This window comes from Lathamus discolor, chromosome 9 (assembly GCF_037157495.1).
Source record: "Lathamus discolor isolate bLatDis1 chromosome 9, bLatDis1.hap1, whole genome shotgun sequence".
Classification (NCBI taxonomy): Eukaryota; Metazoa; Chordata; class Aves; order Psittaciformes; family Psittacidae; genus Lathamus; species Lathamus discolor.
The window spans coordinates 8,421,734-8,435,190 of NC_088892.1; the positions used below are offsets into that span (position 1 = coordinate 8,421,734).

Sequence of the window (13,457 nt, forward strand, 5' to 3'; positions counted from 1 at the left end):
AGATTTAGGACAATAACTGACAAAGTTCAAGGAAATTCCTGTGTCCAAATGCTACAGGTGCCAGTATGTGAAGCAACTGGCCCTAGGCTCCTCCTACAGAGGAGGACTATAAAACTGGTACTGACCAGGAAATGAGAGGGACAAGAGCATCCTCCCATTGAGCTGAAGTGTCACCAAACCAGGTAATCCAAGCTGCAGAGGGAGAAGCGAGGCATTGGTGGTTTTCTTTGGTGCTTTTCTTGAATACATTCAGTGTTCTGTCATTTGGCTGAATCTTTTCATAGCTCTCCTCCTTCTAAATAGCCAGCTCTGTGATGCTGCCTGCCACGGGCTGTGGGTTCACTGAAGGGTTAGTGCGAAGGTGGACGCTGCTGCTGCCAGGAGACGTTGGGACTTTTCATTCCCAAATGGATGTTTGGACTTTGGGGGGATGCCATGGCTCTTTGCTTGGTCCAAGAGTGAAACCTGGGGGACTTTCAACATGCTGCAGGTTCTTCAGTACAGAACAGCAGCCTGGTGTTGTACACCTTGCATTTAAAACCAGAATCTTCTACTAAATACTAAGGCAGATCCTTGATCACTGTGGATGTAGCAATGCACCTCAGGCAGCTTGGTGCTTGTTTTCACCAGAGGAGATTCAGGTTTGGGGTATTTAACCCAGCTGCATGGCATTGTTGTGCACTGTTAATCTTGCTACGTGCTTAGCCAAAAAGAATTGCATTTCATTCTCCTAACATGTTTATCTGGAGAGAAGCAGTGTTTCCTTTGAGCTGTGTAAACAGTTGTTATCATTAATAAGGTGGGATGGAAAACTAATAGCAAAATGCCACATGAGAACAAGTGTCTGATAAATGTATCATATTGGTATTTATATATGTGTCCCATGGCATGCTAAGCTTTGGTCCAACCTCCTTTGGAGGCAATGTCCACACATCAGAATATTCCCATTAGTATAAGTCAAGGTGAAGCACAAATGACAGTGCAAAGCAGATGCACACAGCAGTGTCTGCAAGCCCAGGTATAGCAGTGAGGTGGAAGTGGAAGAGGGGTGCAGAGGGCTGTGACCTATTCTGGAAAGGGAGTTATTGCAAGAAAGGCAAGAAAAAGGTGATCAGAGGCTGCAGCGAGCAGCCCAGATGGGCATGGCTCATGCTGCGGGGACAAGAGCCAGGACGGAGGGAGGACTTCGCAAGCCCTTTCTGCAAACCCCAAGCTGATGAATGTCAGGGGCAAACAGGAAAAAAGAAAGAAGTTGGAGGAGGTTGGTGAGGAAAGGGATGGCTTTGGCTTTGCCCTCACTGCGTGAGGGATTCGTGCAAAAGAAGGATCGCCCCGGGCTGCCCCATCATCCGCCAGGCTTGGCAGTGCCCCAGCTCTCCAGGTGCCTCCACACTGTGAGGACATCTCCATCCTTGTGGTTTCCTGGACAGTGGCTGTGCTGGCTGGTACCCCATGTCTGCAGAGAGCTGCTAACCCCACATGGTAGAAAGAGACCTCCCCTTTGCTCCTCTGCCTCCACACTGCCCTGTGTTGCTTGCAGAATACCCAAAGAGCTGCTTTGCATCAGTCTCAGCTGAGGACATCCAGCTTGCAGGCTTGAGGGCAAAGGAAAGGCTTGGTGGGAGATGCCTCCTTGCTGTGTTTCATGGAGCAGAGAGGTGTCACATTTGGTTTTCACTAGTGCATGTAGAGAAACAGGTCCTACCAAATCGCCAGAGACAGCAGCTGTGCAAAACAGTGACAACAGCAATGAGGGGTTTTATCCTATGGACAAACAAGGCTTTGAACAGAAAACACCTCTGCTACCGTGCAGAAGCCTCATTTCTTGCTGCAGCTCACTAGTGCTGCTACCTCTGAGACGACAATGGGAGGGGATTCATTATTGGATGTGTCTTTATGCTGCATGAAATAGAGGGGGAAACAATGCACAGTTTGTGTTTGCAGAGCGTGGGGGATGCTGTGGGTACGTCTGCAGCAGTTTCCAACCCCAAGCCCTTCTCCTCCTAAGTGAAGTTCCTTCATCCTCCTCCTTTTCCATATCTTGGTCTAAATTCTCTCACATCCTTTCCCTTTACACCTCTGTAGCATGATATGGCATATTCTCAGACATCCTTTGAAGGGCTGCACTGCAAGAAGAGAGTAACATTGCCATGAATTATGTCTCTACATCCTTCACAGAGCCAAGCTGTATGTTGCAGGCTCTAAAACCACTAGTTATGAAGGAACTGCCAATACGAGCCTTGGCAAATTGAAAAGCACTTCTGCAAGCCAGGGAGACACCTGGCCAGCCCGTCTTCCTCCAGAAACCCATCTCATCCTCCTCCAGAGACTGACTCAAAACAGGGGCTTGTTGCAGCATACCTAGAAAGCCACTGTCTGAGCTATTTCAGAGCAAAACATCTGGAGGAACTAAAGATCATAGCCCACCTCCAAGTATAACCATGTAAACCGAACGGCTTCTTTATATCTGAATGCCATTTGGCATGACAGCATCATGGACAGCACAGGTACTGCTCAGCCCTTCCTAAGGTGCATCCTTAAGGCCTTCCTCAGGTCAGTACTTTATAGAGATGCTTGTGCCTCCTGCAGAACTGTGATTTGGTGCATATCTCTGAACCAAAACCCCCTAACCTTTAGCACAATCAAATAACTGAATTAATGAATTGCCCTCCCCAAGGCTCACTTGATTGTTTTTTACCATTTCCACATTTCATGAAGTTTAAGTCACTGAATCAGTTCAGAGCTATTAGGACTCAATTTGTCCTTCATTCCTCATTCTGGAGAAAATCACATCCTTCAGAATCAATGGAGAAAAGGAAACCATGGGGGTTTAGTGGAACAAAAGAGTCCAGAGGCCTGTGATGTTTGCAAACTGTACCTCTGCTGATGAATACTGTGTGTTTAAGAGCAGACATTGGGATTTGGGTTGATTAATATTCACAAAACTCTCTCTTCTCCGGGTGGTGCTCCTCCACTCCTCACTTCCCATGTCAATAGTAGTGCTGCATGCTTCCCTTGCTTTCCAAAAGGCTTTTTGGAATGGCTGAGAACAGACTACATCACTTTCTCCTTTCCCAGCTCCTTTAGGTCATCTGGTGTGCCAAAAATACCAAAATAACAAGAACATTGCTGTTTTATTTTCATCTTTGTTTCCTAACAAAAACCTCCAGAGAGAAAACTCCAGCTCATGGTACCCAGGAGTGCAGAGGAATGGAAATGTGGGGGCTGCCTGCAAATAGACGAGTTAATGGTAGAAATATGAAGGGTTTGAAAATAAACTGTTTAGTCACTGGGGTTTCAAGAAAGGGATGGAGCTGGAAAATTCCATCTGGAAGGGAGACAGTGTATGCGTGCGCCGTGCCTGCCTGTTTGTCTGTAACAGTGGATAAGAAACGTCCTGGAATGGCTCAAAAATACCTTGTGGGTTTTGTCTGAATGTTTGTTCGTTTGTGTTAGCCTATTCATTGCTCTCCATCTCCAGCAGCTTGGAGGAGAGGGGACAGGAACCATCACCAACACCTGCAGCGCTTTGAGGCACCTAAACATGTTTTTGCCAGAAATCCTCGTAGCCTAAATAGGTTGTGTGTGTTTTTTCTGGATAGGACTCCGGAAAGTAGACACCTAAAGCTCTGCTTTGAATCGAGCCTTTGTCTGGAGCAACGAGCCGGGAGGCACGGTGGAAACACCTGAGCCTGTCACCAGTTCCTCCCTGCTTGGAGCAGGGGCACGGCTCTGAAGGTTGGCCCAGTGCCCGCGCCGAGGCAGCACTGGTCTAGACGCCGGGGACGGTGAGGCGGTGGGGTGACCGCCGGCGCTCCTGTTGTGTCTGCAGGGGCCATGGCGAGCACCTCGGGTTTCGCTGCTGTCTTCTACAGCGAGCCGGCAGTGCTGGGGCTCCTGGCGAACGTGGTCAGCGCCTTCCTCCTCTGCCTGCAGAACCTCACTGTGGTGCACACCGGCATCAAGCCACAGGGAGCAGAGGACATCCTCGCAGGTGGGTGATGATGCTCAGGGGGGATACCAGGGGTGCTGCTCAGAGGTGAACTTGGCCTGAGAGCACTGCTTCATAGTATTGGACTGTAGGTGTTGTGTATATTAGCAGAAAGCCCCAGTTTCACTCCCACTACACACACACAGGCACGTACGTGCTGCGTATTGAATCGATTCATAGAATCCCAGGCTGGTTTGGGTTGAAGGGACCTTAAAGCTCATCCAGCTTCAACCCCTGCCACGGGCAGGGACCCCTTCCACTAGAGCAGCTTGCTCCAAGCCCCTGTGCCCAACCTGGCCTTGAACACTGCCAGGGATGGGGCAGCCACAGCTTCTCTGGGCACCCTGTGCCAGCGCCTCAGCACCCTCACAGGGAAGAGCTTCTGCCTAAGAGCTCATCTCAGTCTCCCCTCGGGCAGGTTCAAGCCATTCCCCTTGGCCTGTCCCTACAGGCCCTTGTCCCAAGCCCCTCTCCAGGTTTCCTGTAGCCCCTTTAGGCACTGGAGCTGCTCTAAGGTTTCCCTGAAGCCTTCTCCAGGCTGAACAACCCCAGCTCTCAGCATGTCTCCACAGCGGAGGTGCTTCAGCTCTCAGAGCATCTTAATGTCCTCTGTACCCACCTCAACAGTATAACTCCCTCTTAGCCTAGCCTCTAACTCTACCTGACCCCTTCATCGTGTCTCTCAGGTGTCCACCTCATCCTGACTGGAGGCTTTGTCCAGCTCCTGGCAGGATTTCTTACCTTCCGGAAGTATGACCACCTTGGAGGCACAGCCTTTTTCACCTTCTCTGCTCTGTGGAGTAGCTACGGGGCTACACGCATCATTGTGGCCGCGTACCCCTCCTTGCAGAACATCACACTGCCCTTGGGGAATGCCAGCCACCTCCTGCTCACTGACATGGCCCAGCTCTCTTCTAGCCAAAGCGTGGTGGCTGGGCTGGTGGCCTACATTTCCATTTCCTTTATCCTGTCCTTCTGCTCAGCCACGGTGAACTACATCATGCCCTTCATATTTGGGGCCATCGCACTCGCCCTTGTGTTTGAAGCAGTTGCTCTATTTGGCCAGTGGGCCCTGGTAGTGTCTGGTGTCATTGAGATTGTCATTGTCATCTGTGGGTTGTACGGAGCCGTGGCTCTCCTGTTGAAGGGCATCACACAACGGTACGTCCTTCCAGGCTTTGGGCACCCTCTCTTCAATGTCTTGCTACTGGGATCAGCACAGAGGAGCTCTTCCAAGGCCATTGGGGAAGAAAAGAAGAAGAATACAAAGTATGCCGAGCCCATGGCCCTAGGCTACATCTGCGATACCGTCTCTGCCTTTATGTTTGCCTTTTACTTCTTTGGGTACATGAAGACCTTCTGTGTGGGAGCAGCGTGGATATCCATCATCTCCAGCTGCCAGCTGCTGTCCAGCTTCTACAGCTATCTAAGAGGTGATGTCTACCACACGACCAAGCTTGGTGTCCACAGCCTCTACTGGCTGGTGATGTCTTGGGAAGAGTTTATAGTCACCACCTTCCTCGGGCTGTCCAAGGCTGAGGAAAGCAGGCTAGGAATGTTTGGAGGGTGGTTCTTCCTGGCCGTTGCCTGCATGCTGTTTCTGATGTCGACCCACAAAGATACCCTGGAGATGCTGCAAAACGCCTCATTCATCATCCTCACAGCAGCCTCCATCCATCAGATCCCAATGCCAGGTGCTTACCTGTTCCTGGGGGCTGCCTGCAGCCTTTGCACTGCCCTCTCACTGTACGCCACTTTTGCCACCCTTATCAACTCCATCGGGGAGAAGGTCCTGATTCCAGTTGGCATGCAGGCTATGTCCAGCTCAGCTCTGCAAACCACGCTGATGGCTGCCAAAACCTTCCTCACAAGGTCCAAGAACTTCCCAAGTGGCACCAGTGCTGAAGTGCCAGATGCATTGTTCTACATCTGCAATGGCCTGGCTGCAGTCTCTGCCATCCAGGGTAGCTTCAGTGACCCCAGCAGACAGCAACTCTCCGTACCCTCCGTGCTCATCCCAGGAGCCATAATGCAGCTCTACATCTGCAGGATCCAGGTTCAAAGAGGGAGAAGGTTCGGTTGTGTTCTTCCATTCTGCTACGCTGCCTTCTGGGGAGCATGGACCTGGCTTCGGTTTGCAGGTAATGCAAGGTCAGGATGATTACTTTGCTTTCTCAAAAAAGGGGTGCTTTTAGGAAATTACAGGTTACTTTCTTTAACGTAATTCCTTCTCCCAGGAGGTTCAATGACACCAGGTTTACCAGCATTTCTCCTTGTAAATAGATAATGACTGAACATCCCAGCTTGTACTCAAGCAATTGATTGCCATTGCTGCCGTCACTTAGTACTCTCACAGCTACAGGAGTCCAAGCTGTGTCTTCAACCCAACAGAGGTCAAAATGTTCCAGCTAAGCTGTTGTGAGACAACGCTCAGGCTGTTTCTGCATCTTTATCTCAGAATAACAGTTCAGGAGATGCTTTTCAGGCAGTAGCAGGCTCCAAGTTCATGGATTTATCCTTCAGAAGCCTAGAGCAACTCAGTTACTCATAGCCATGAAAGAAGAGCTCAGAATGCTGAGCCTGGGCTTTAAAAAGCCTTATTTGGCTCCAGGTAGGCAGCATATTCATAGAATCTCCATGCCAAGTGCTATTAAAATGAGCACCTGTGGGGAAAGTTAAAGCTATTGCTGAAGAGGTAATGGCAAGAAGCTGTTAATGTTTTCAGCCAGACCCTGTTTATTACAAGCTGGAGGCAAAATCATCACCTTTTCTGGATAGCCATCCTCAGTCCTCCAGTTAATACCTAAAATGTTTTGCATTTCAGAAGCAATGGGTTTGGATGTGGATGATTTTCTTTATAGTGGTCACCATCAACTGTTTTGAGTTGTGGTCATTCCAGCTGCAGATATGTCATCCTTCTGTTATGCTGCACATGATGGTTTGCTCACAACCCAATCTTCTGGTCCTATTTCAGGCCAGTTGGTGAACATCAGTGTGGGGAACAGCGAAGGATTCACTGCAGGTTCTGTGGCCTTTTTGGTGCTCAATGCTTTTCTAATTGTTCTGGGTAAGTCTCAGAGCCATGTGTGATTGTTTGTTGAGGGATAATTGGGGTCAGAGCATTAATCCCGTCATGTTTGCTCTGTGGTGGACATGCACAAGAGTCTCAGCTCTCTCTGTCATGCCGATTAAGCAAGAACCAAAATGTGTCGCCCACAGCCAGTAACAGAAGCTGACTTGAGCTTAGAAGAACCAGTCGTAAGGGAAAACGGAAGAACATTTCAAAGAAAATAAACGGTTCAAGTGAGGTGAAAGTGTCAGATGGACTGGGCCCTTGGCGTTTATCCATGGTCCAGCTGCTGTAAATCAGAGTCTTGGCTGCCCAGGAAGTGTTTTCCATGTGAGCACAGTGTACTGGCAGGTTAAGGGTTTGGCAGCTTGTCTCTTGAAAGCTGAGGGCTGAACAAACCATAGCCAAGCCTTTCTTCCTCCATGAACAGGGAAGTCAGGCCACAGACTGCTCAGTTTAATCGGATAAGATTAAGTTGACTTAGGAACTCTTCTGCTGTTTCACATACATTTTTATGGTCCATTCTCTGATGCGGTTCCCTCTTGTTTCCATTTCTTTTCACAGCTTCTACTTTTAACGTGGTGCTTCTCTGCATGACCCTTGCAATGGAGCTCTTGACCATTTGTTTTCTGCTCTTTACGTTGGAGAAACTCCCTTTGCCATTTGAAAGTGAGTTTTGGGTGCGTTTGGTCATCAAACCTTCACCCATAGAGTGCAATGAGTGGGTTCCTGGTTGAGGAGCAACGCCCTGCACAAACTCAACATGGGAAAACACAAGTGGAAGAGTGTGTCATCTTTCCCTACAAGACTGGCCTCTCAGCTCCATGATTGGAGGAGGAAACCTTTCCTCATATCATTCACAGGTCCTTGAGCTTCCTGATAAGCATTTAGGTGTGGCTGATAGTACTAGATGAAGGCAGCCTCCTGAGGTTCTGTATACCCCTTCTTGCTAGTAGCTGTCCAGCGAGCTAAGGCTTGGGATGAGCTAAACGTGCCACCGGTGTGAATGGCTGTAGTTCTGCTGAAACTTTGGCTTTGCTGCAAGTGACAGTTTGATTTGTAATGACATTAAGTGCTTTAGCAAGATGCTTTGTAGAAGCTTTCCCACCAGAACAAAAACCCAAAGCCATATGGCAAAAGATGCACAGGTAGGCAAGGCTGGAAATGCCTTGGAATTTTAGACTCACAAGTATGCTGGACTGAAAATGGTGCATGACAGGAAAGACTGAAGTAAGTTTGCAATGCTGGGAAGTGATGAGATAGAGAAGAAAATAAAACCCTTCCTGCCTTTGACTCTCTCTTTTTTCTTTCCCAGTTGTGATGCTGAGCATCTTCAGCATCATCTGCTTCTATGGAGCCACAGCATCACTTGCAAACAACATGTTTGGGAAGGATCTCATGATGATGGGGACCCCGCTGTTCACAGTAAGACACTTTTGCACAGTGGTGTAGCTTCCCTGATCAGGAGGGATAACCTGAGTTCTTCAATCTTACCTAAGGGATTTCAGATTTCCATGGAATTTCTCTTCCTCTGAATCCTCACCTAAGCTTTGTCTTTATTACTGGGACGGAAGTAGTCACTTCTGCCTTGTAATTCATCTCACCTACTTGAGGTGAAACATCCTTAGAAGTGCTGCCTATGCCTTTTGGCTATCAAAGGAGCATGGCACAGTGAGGTACCTGCATTTGGGTGGACTGTATCCTACTCTCTGTCTCATCTTTCCTTATTCCCACTGTAATGGATTTGTTGCCTCCTGCTTATTGCCAGATTGAAAGCTCTAAGAAGGACACCAAGGATCCTCCACCCTGCGTCTGCCCCAGGTCCCACTGTACAAGTGGCTTGAGGACCATTGCTGACTTGCTGAACACAGGGGCAGTATGTGGCGTACCAACAGATACTGTGTACGCTTTGGCAGCCTCCTGCAAACACCCCCAAGCCATCGAGAAGGTCTACAGAATCAAGGTGTGAATACAAGGCTGTCATCTTGTTACTTGGCTTCTGTTTATGTCCTATAGATGAGTTATGTACAGGAACAGAAATGGGAGCCCCTTACTTCAAGTTGTCCTAAGCCTCAGAATTTGACTATAGATGGAGTTTATGAGCAGCCAGACCAAAAAGTCAGGGCCCATTTCCTGATCTGAGCAACCTGGGGTGAAGCACCCTCTGCTCTGGGTGTGGGGCAGTGGGGATAAGACATCTACATCCTGCTTCACTGGGGGGTAAAGCACAGACCCAAACTGGAACCACCCTGATGCTTGTCACCAGTGGATCCAAACCTCTGTTTGTCCTCTCTGTCTTACAAAGTGCTGAATAAGAATCCCGGCTCTAAATTTCCCCAGACTTTTGGAGACATTCAGTGCTGGAATCAGACCCAAACTTTGCAGCTTCAATACAACTTCTGCAGCCTGGCCCTGTCTATTCTCCATGAGGCAATTTCCTGGCTAGCCTGGAGAAATAAGCATAACAGACTATCTCAGCTGGCACTTAGTGTGAACATCAGCAACAAAGGCAGTCTTTTCTGTCCTGCTTTGATGCCAATGCTAACCTTCCCTCTCGATGAGATAATATAAACAGAATGTAAATACATGCTCAGTTCCTTAGTCATTTGGCCCTACTGAAACTGATGTCAGTTGAGGACTGAAAGGACACTGCTTTGTGAGCTCTTTTTATGTTCCCTCCGTATCACTGTTCATTTTACAGCAAGCTTATTTCAAAGCACTGATGAAGTGGTCAGGTAGGTGTTGGTTTGCAGGGGTTAGGCTCTCCCTTCCATTATCCAGTCGTGAATTGGTTGGTTTGACCTTGATTTGTACCAGTGTAAGTTAGAAGAGGATCAGGACCCTGGTGTAGAAGGTGTTAAAAGCACTGATAAAGAGCAGAGCATCAGTGGTCCTGTGTTGGCTGTGTCTACAGCAGAGGATTTGCATGCATCCCACCAAGATCCCAAGAGCAGGCCACTGTTCTCTCTCTTCTTCAGTCTGCACATGTAGACCTGAGCTGAGGCATCAGTCACAGCATCCGGCCCCCTCCTGTGCCAGCATTTGGAGTAGAGATGACATCTTACTTCCTTGGAGCTCCTGGACCCTGGGAAGCACATAAAGCAGGGTTCCTGTGGGCTTACGTCTTCTCAGTGCAAACTCTCTCTTCATCTATTTTTTCCTTTCCTCTATTCCTGTTTTTTGCAGGACAGGCCTCAAGAGAAGCCCATCTGCATCTTTATTTCAAACCTAGATCAGCTGCGAGCAGCTGCTCCCCCCATCAGCCCATTGCTTTGGGAATTCATGGAAAACGTTTACCCTGGTGGCATTGGCTGCATCATCAAGAAAGGAGAGTGGCTGAAGAAGTTAGGTGAGATGAACAGCACAGCTCTTCTCTCCTGCTATCATGTTTTCAGCACAGCAGGTCTGCAATCCACACACCTTTCTGGATGTCAATGGGGAGAAATTATGTTCATTTTATCCCCAGATATCATCTCCGGAGCAATTGCATGCCTGGGTGAACGTTAAAGAGGCTGTTAAAGCGCTGCAATGACTCGTGAACAGTGTGAGCCAGCAGCGTGATTTCTGTAACTCAGGCAGACTTGAAGCGAGGGAGGTTCATCAGCCTGGGAGGGTCACCTCCTTCAAGCCCATAACTGTTAGCTGGGAATGAGCAAAGCCTGGGTGGAGCATCAGATGGATGAGCAGTCCCAAGGGGGATGGGGTTCCTATGTGCATCACTTCTCATTGCCTCTTCCTTCCCATCCTATGGACAAAGTCACAACACTGTGAGCAGTGTATGACTCACTCAAACCTGGCTTCTGGGAATCAATGACAATATTAGAGGCTGAAGACACAGCAGGAGTGAAGGGTGCATAACAGGGAGAGGAGTGTGACAGGAGTGGGAGGGCGGGCAACGATCACAAGCAGTTAGACTCTAATGGAAAGTGTCCCTGCTCTGGCAGGGGCTTGGAACCAGATGATCTTTAAGGTCCCTCCTAACCCAACCCATTCCATGATTCTATGATCCCATGTCTATGGAAAAAGCTATGCTGATTTCCAGACATCAATCTTTTCCTTTTAACCCAGCTAGCCCCCAGATCTGACAGCTGCTGTCATGGAGTTCTGATCAGAAAGAATTCTTTTCTGAACATATACAGAGAGACTCACAATTTTGTTTAGAGTATGGAGCAGGGCCACTTGCAAAGGAAGCAGAAGGTCTCCCTCTGATGCTACACCAGGCATTGTGCCAGTCATGCCTCTGCCAACATTCCCTGTCTGTCTTTCAAGGGGTTGGAGCAGGCTACAGCAGAGTGGGAACTCAAGACAGCATCATGATCAGAGTGCCTGACCTGACTGTCCTGGTGCACCTCATTGACATGACAGGGCCCTTGGCGATCACATCTGCTAATCCCAGTGGGGAGGTTGACAGCACACACCATGACATGGTCATCTCGTGAGTACCCTGTTCACCAGCACTCCTGTTGCAGTGCAAGCCACTGTTAGAGGGTGCCCAGCACGTCTGGGTGGTGTATAGACCACGATTTGATGTCCTGCATGGAGGGTAGCTTTGGCACAATATAATATGAAGTACTGTGCAGTGTTGTTGCTTTTTTCCCCCCCTACAGGCGTCTTGGCCATAAGCTGGAGGGTGTCCTGTGTGATGGAGAATCTGACGAGGTGGTGGCATCCACTGTGGTCAACTGCACAAAGATTGACGAGAGTGAGTGTACGAACCACCCTTTCTATGTCAGCAAGTGCATTTTCCTGGGAGGTTTCCAGCCCTTTCAGTAGTATCAATCTGGCAGCACAGCATGATCCAAAAGTAACAGTTCTCTAGTGCCTGGACATTTCCAAACATGTTGATGAAGAGGAATAAACAAAAGATGTCCTTGGAAGACCTCTGTGTTGACAGAGAACAAGGCAGTGAGGAGAAACACAGTTGTGCAAGCAAAACCTGCCTTGTAACAGCAAAAATGCTTCAAGTGGGAGGGTGGATGCTTCTGAGAGGAAGGGTGGATGCTCCTTGCAGCCCACCAGAATGAAGCTCATCCACAATGACATAACAGCGCAAGCTGAGGTGTCATTAGCTGGATGTGGGGTGCTGTCTGAGAGGGATTCACTAGCAGAAAACTAAACCCTTGAACAAAGCGTGGGGTCAGTGTCAGGAGGTGGTTTTGCTTTGCAACAAGTTTTCTGGTCCTCTTGCTACACAACCTTATTATTTGGCTGTCCTGAGCACTTGGATGGCTTTCCTGGTCCAAGATATTCCTTTATATCCCATCTCTTCCACCCTTTGGAGATTATCCTGACTTCTTTCTTCTTCTGGGAAGGTGGCATCACCATTGTGAGAGAAGGCTGCATACCAGCAGGCAAAGTGATGCAGATATTTGAAAGAGTGAAGAACAGAGCAGTCTGAACTGAAGGAGACACCTCCTGAGCAAAGGAGCAGCGTCCGCTCTTGCTGAAGGACTCAAAGCATCCCAAGCCTCACTGGAGGACGTGGCGCTGTGAAAGCCATACCTTCGCTGAAAACAAACCCCCACCTCCTTGGGAAGCAGCAGCACTTCCGCACTCAGCATCTCTCCTGGGAGCTTTCTGTGGCTATTTATTGTTTATCTGCAGTAAGTGCCTGAAACCACCGGGAGACCTGCCCACAGAGTGAGGCAGGATCGGGAGCTGATGCCTCACTGCAGGAATTCCCAGAGCACCTGTTTCCTAAACGCCTTGAACTGTGAAGCCCATCCCTGCTTGTACATCCCCTTCCATAGCACTCGGATCTATATATTTTAAACTGCTAAAATCCACTAAATAAATCCTCTTTTTGCAACATCAAGTTTCATTTGATTTTTCCACCAAGCATTGCAAGCCCCATGGCTGAACGCTAGAGGAAGGAGTAAATATTGGAAGGCAGGATTCTAACAGAGGGCTCACAGCGAGTAAGTCATTCCCTGTCATCCTCTGGCATCTCCCCAACCATTCCCTGCTTGGCCCAGGTGAGTCCCCAGCCGGCCTTGGGGCACTCAGCTCCTCACAATGTACAGAGGCCGATGTGGGTCTGTGGCCAAACCCCAGGCACATGGACCTGTGCAGCACAGCATGGCGGGGAAGGGGCTTTCTGCCAAGAGCAGAGAACAGAACTTTCCTCTCCCCCAAAACAAGTAAGACCCAGGGGAGCCAGGGATGAGGGAAATTCACTCTTAATAAAGGCAAACCCCAACCAAGGAAACAATGAGTTAGGACCTGAAGGCAGGACGCTGGCCCCGAAGCACTGGGATGTGCATTACAGATTTGGAGGGTTTCTGTAATGTTTTTTCCTGTACTGGAGGCAGTGTCCAAGCGGCAGATCTCTGCCAGTTCCCTACAGTTGTTCCTTCTCCTCCCTCCTGCTTTGGGCAGGGAGATTGTTCCCTTGGC

The 13,457-nt window shown here is 49.0% G+C and overlaps 1 protein-coding gene across 1 annotated transcript; it reads left to right on the top strand.

Annotated features, from left to right (window-relative positions):
* The first annotated feature begins 138 nt into the window (after positions 1-138).
* On the top strand, positions 139-12,876 carry LOC136019538 (uncharacterized). Its single transcript, XM_065689856.1, has 11 exons — positions 139-182; positions 3,603-3,994; positions 4,678-6,132; positions 6,966-7,058; positions 7,626-7,730; positions 8,377-8,486; positions 8,830-9,024; positions 10,248-10,410; positions 11,331-11,496; positions 11,669-11,763; positions 12,374-12,876. The coding sequence occupies exons 2-11, from the start codon at positions 3,838-3,840 to the stop codon at positions 12,457-12,459; spliced, it is 2,625 nt and encodes an 874-aa protein (XP_065545928.1). The 5' UTR covers positions 139-182; positions 3,603-3,837; the 3' UTR covers positions 12,460-12,876.
* The last annotated feature ends 581 nt before the right edge of the window (positions 12,877-13,457 follow it).

Excerpts from the sequence above, each read along its gene's own strand:
- LOC136019538 (XM_065689856.1), top strand. The coding sequence starts at position 3,838 with ATGGCGAGCACCTCGGGTTTCGCTGCTGTCTTCTACAGCGAGCCGGCA. Across the intron at positions 6,133-6,965 it reads GACCTGGCTTCGGTTTGCAG|GCCAGTTGGTGAACATCAGT; the intron begins GTAATGCAAGGT and ends GTCCTATTTCAG. Across the intron at positions 7,731-8,376 it reads ACTCCCTTTGCCATTTGAAA|TTGTGATGCTGAGCATCTTC; the intron begins GTGAGTTTTGGG and ends TTTCTTTCCCAG.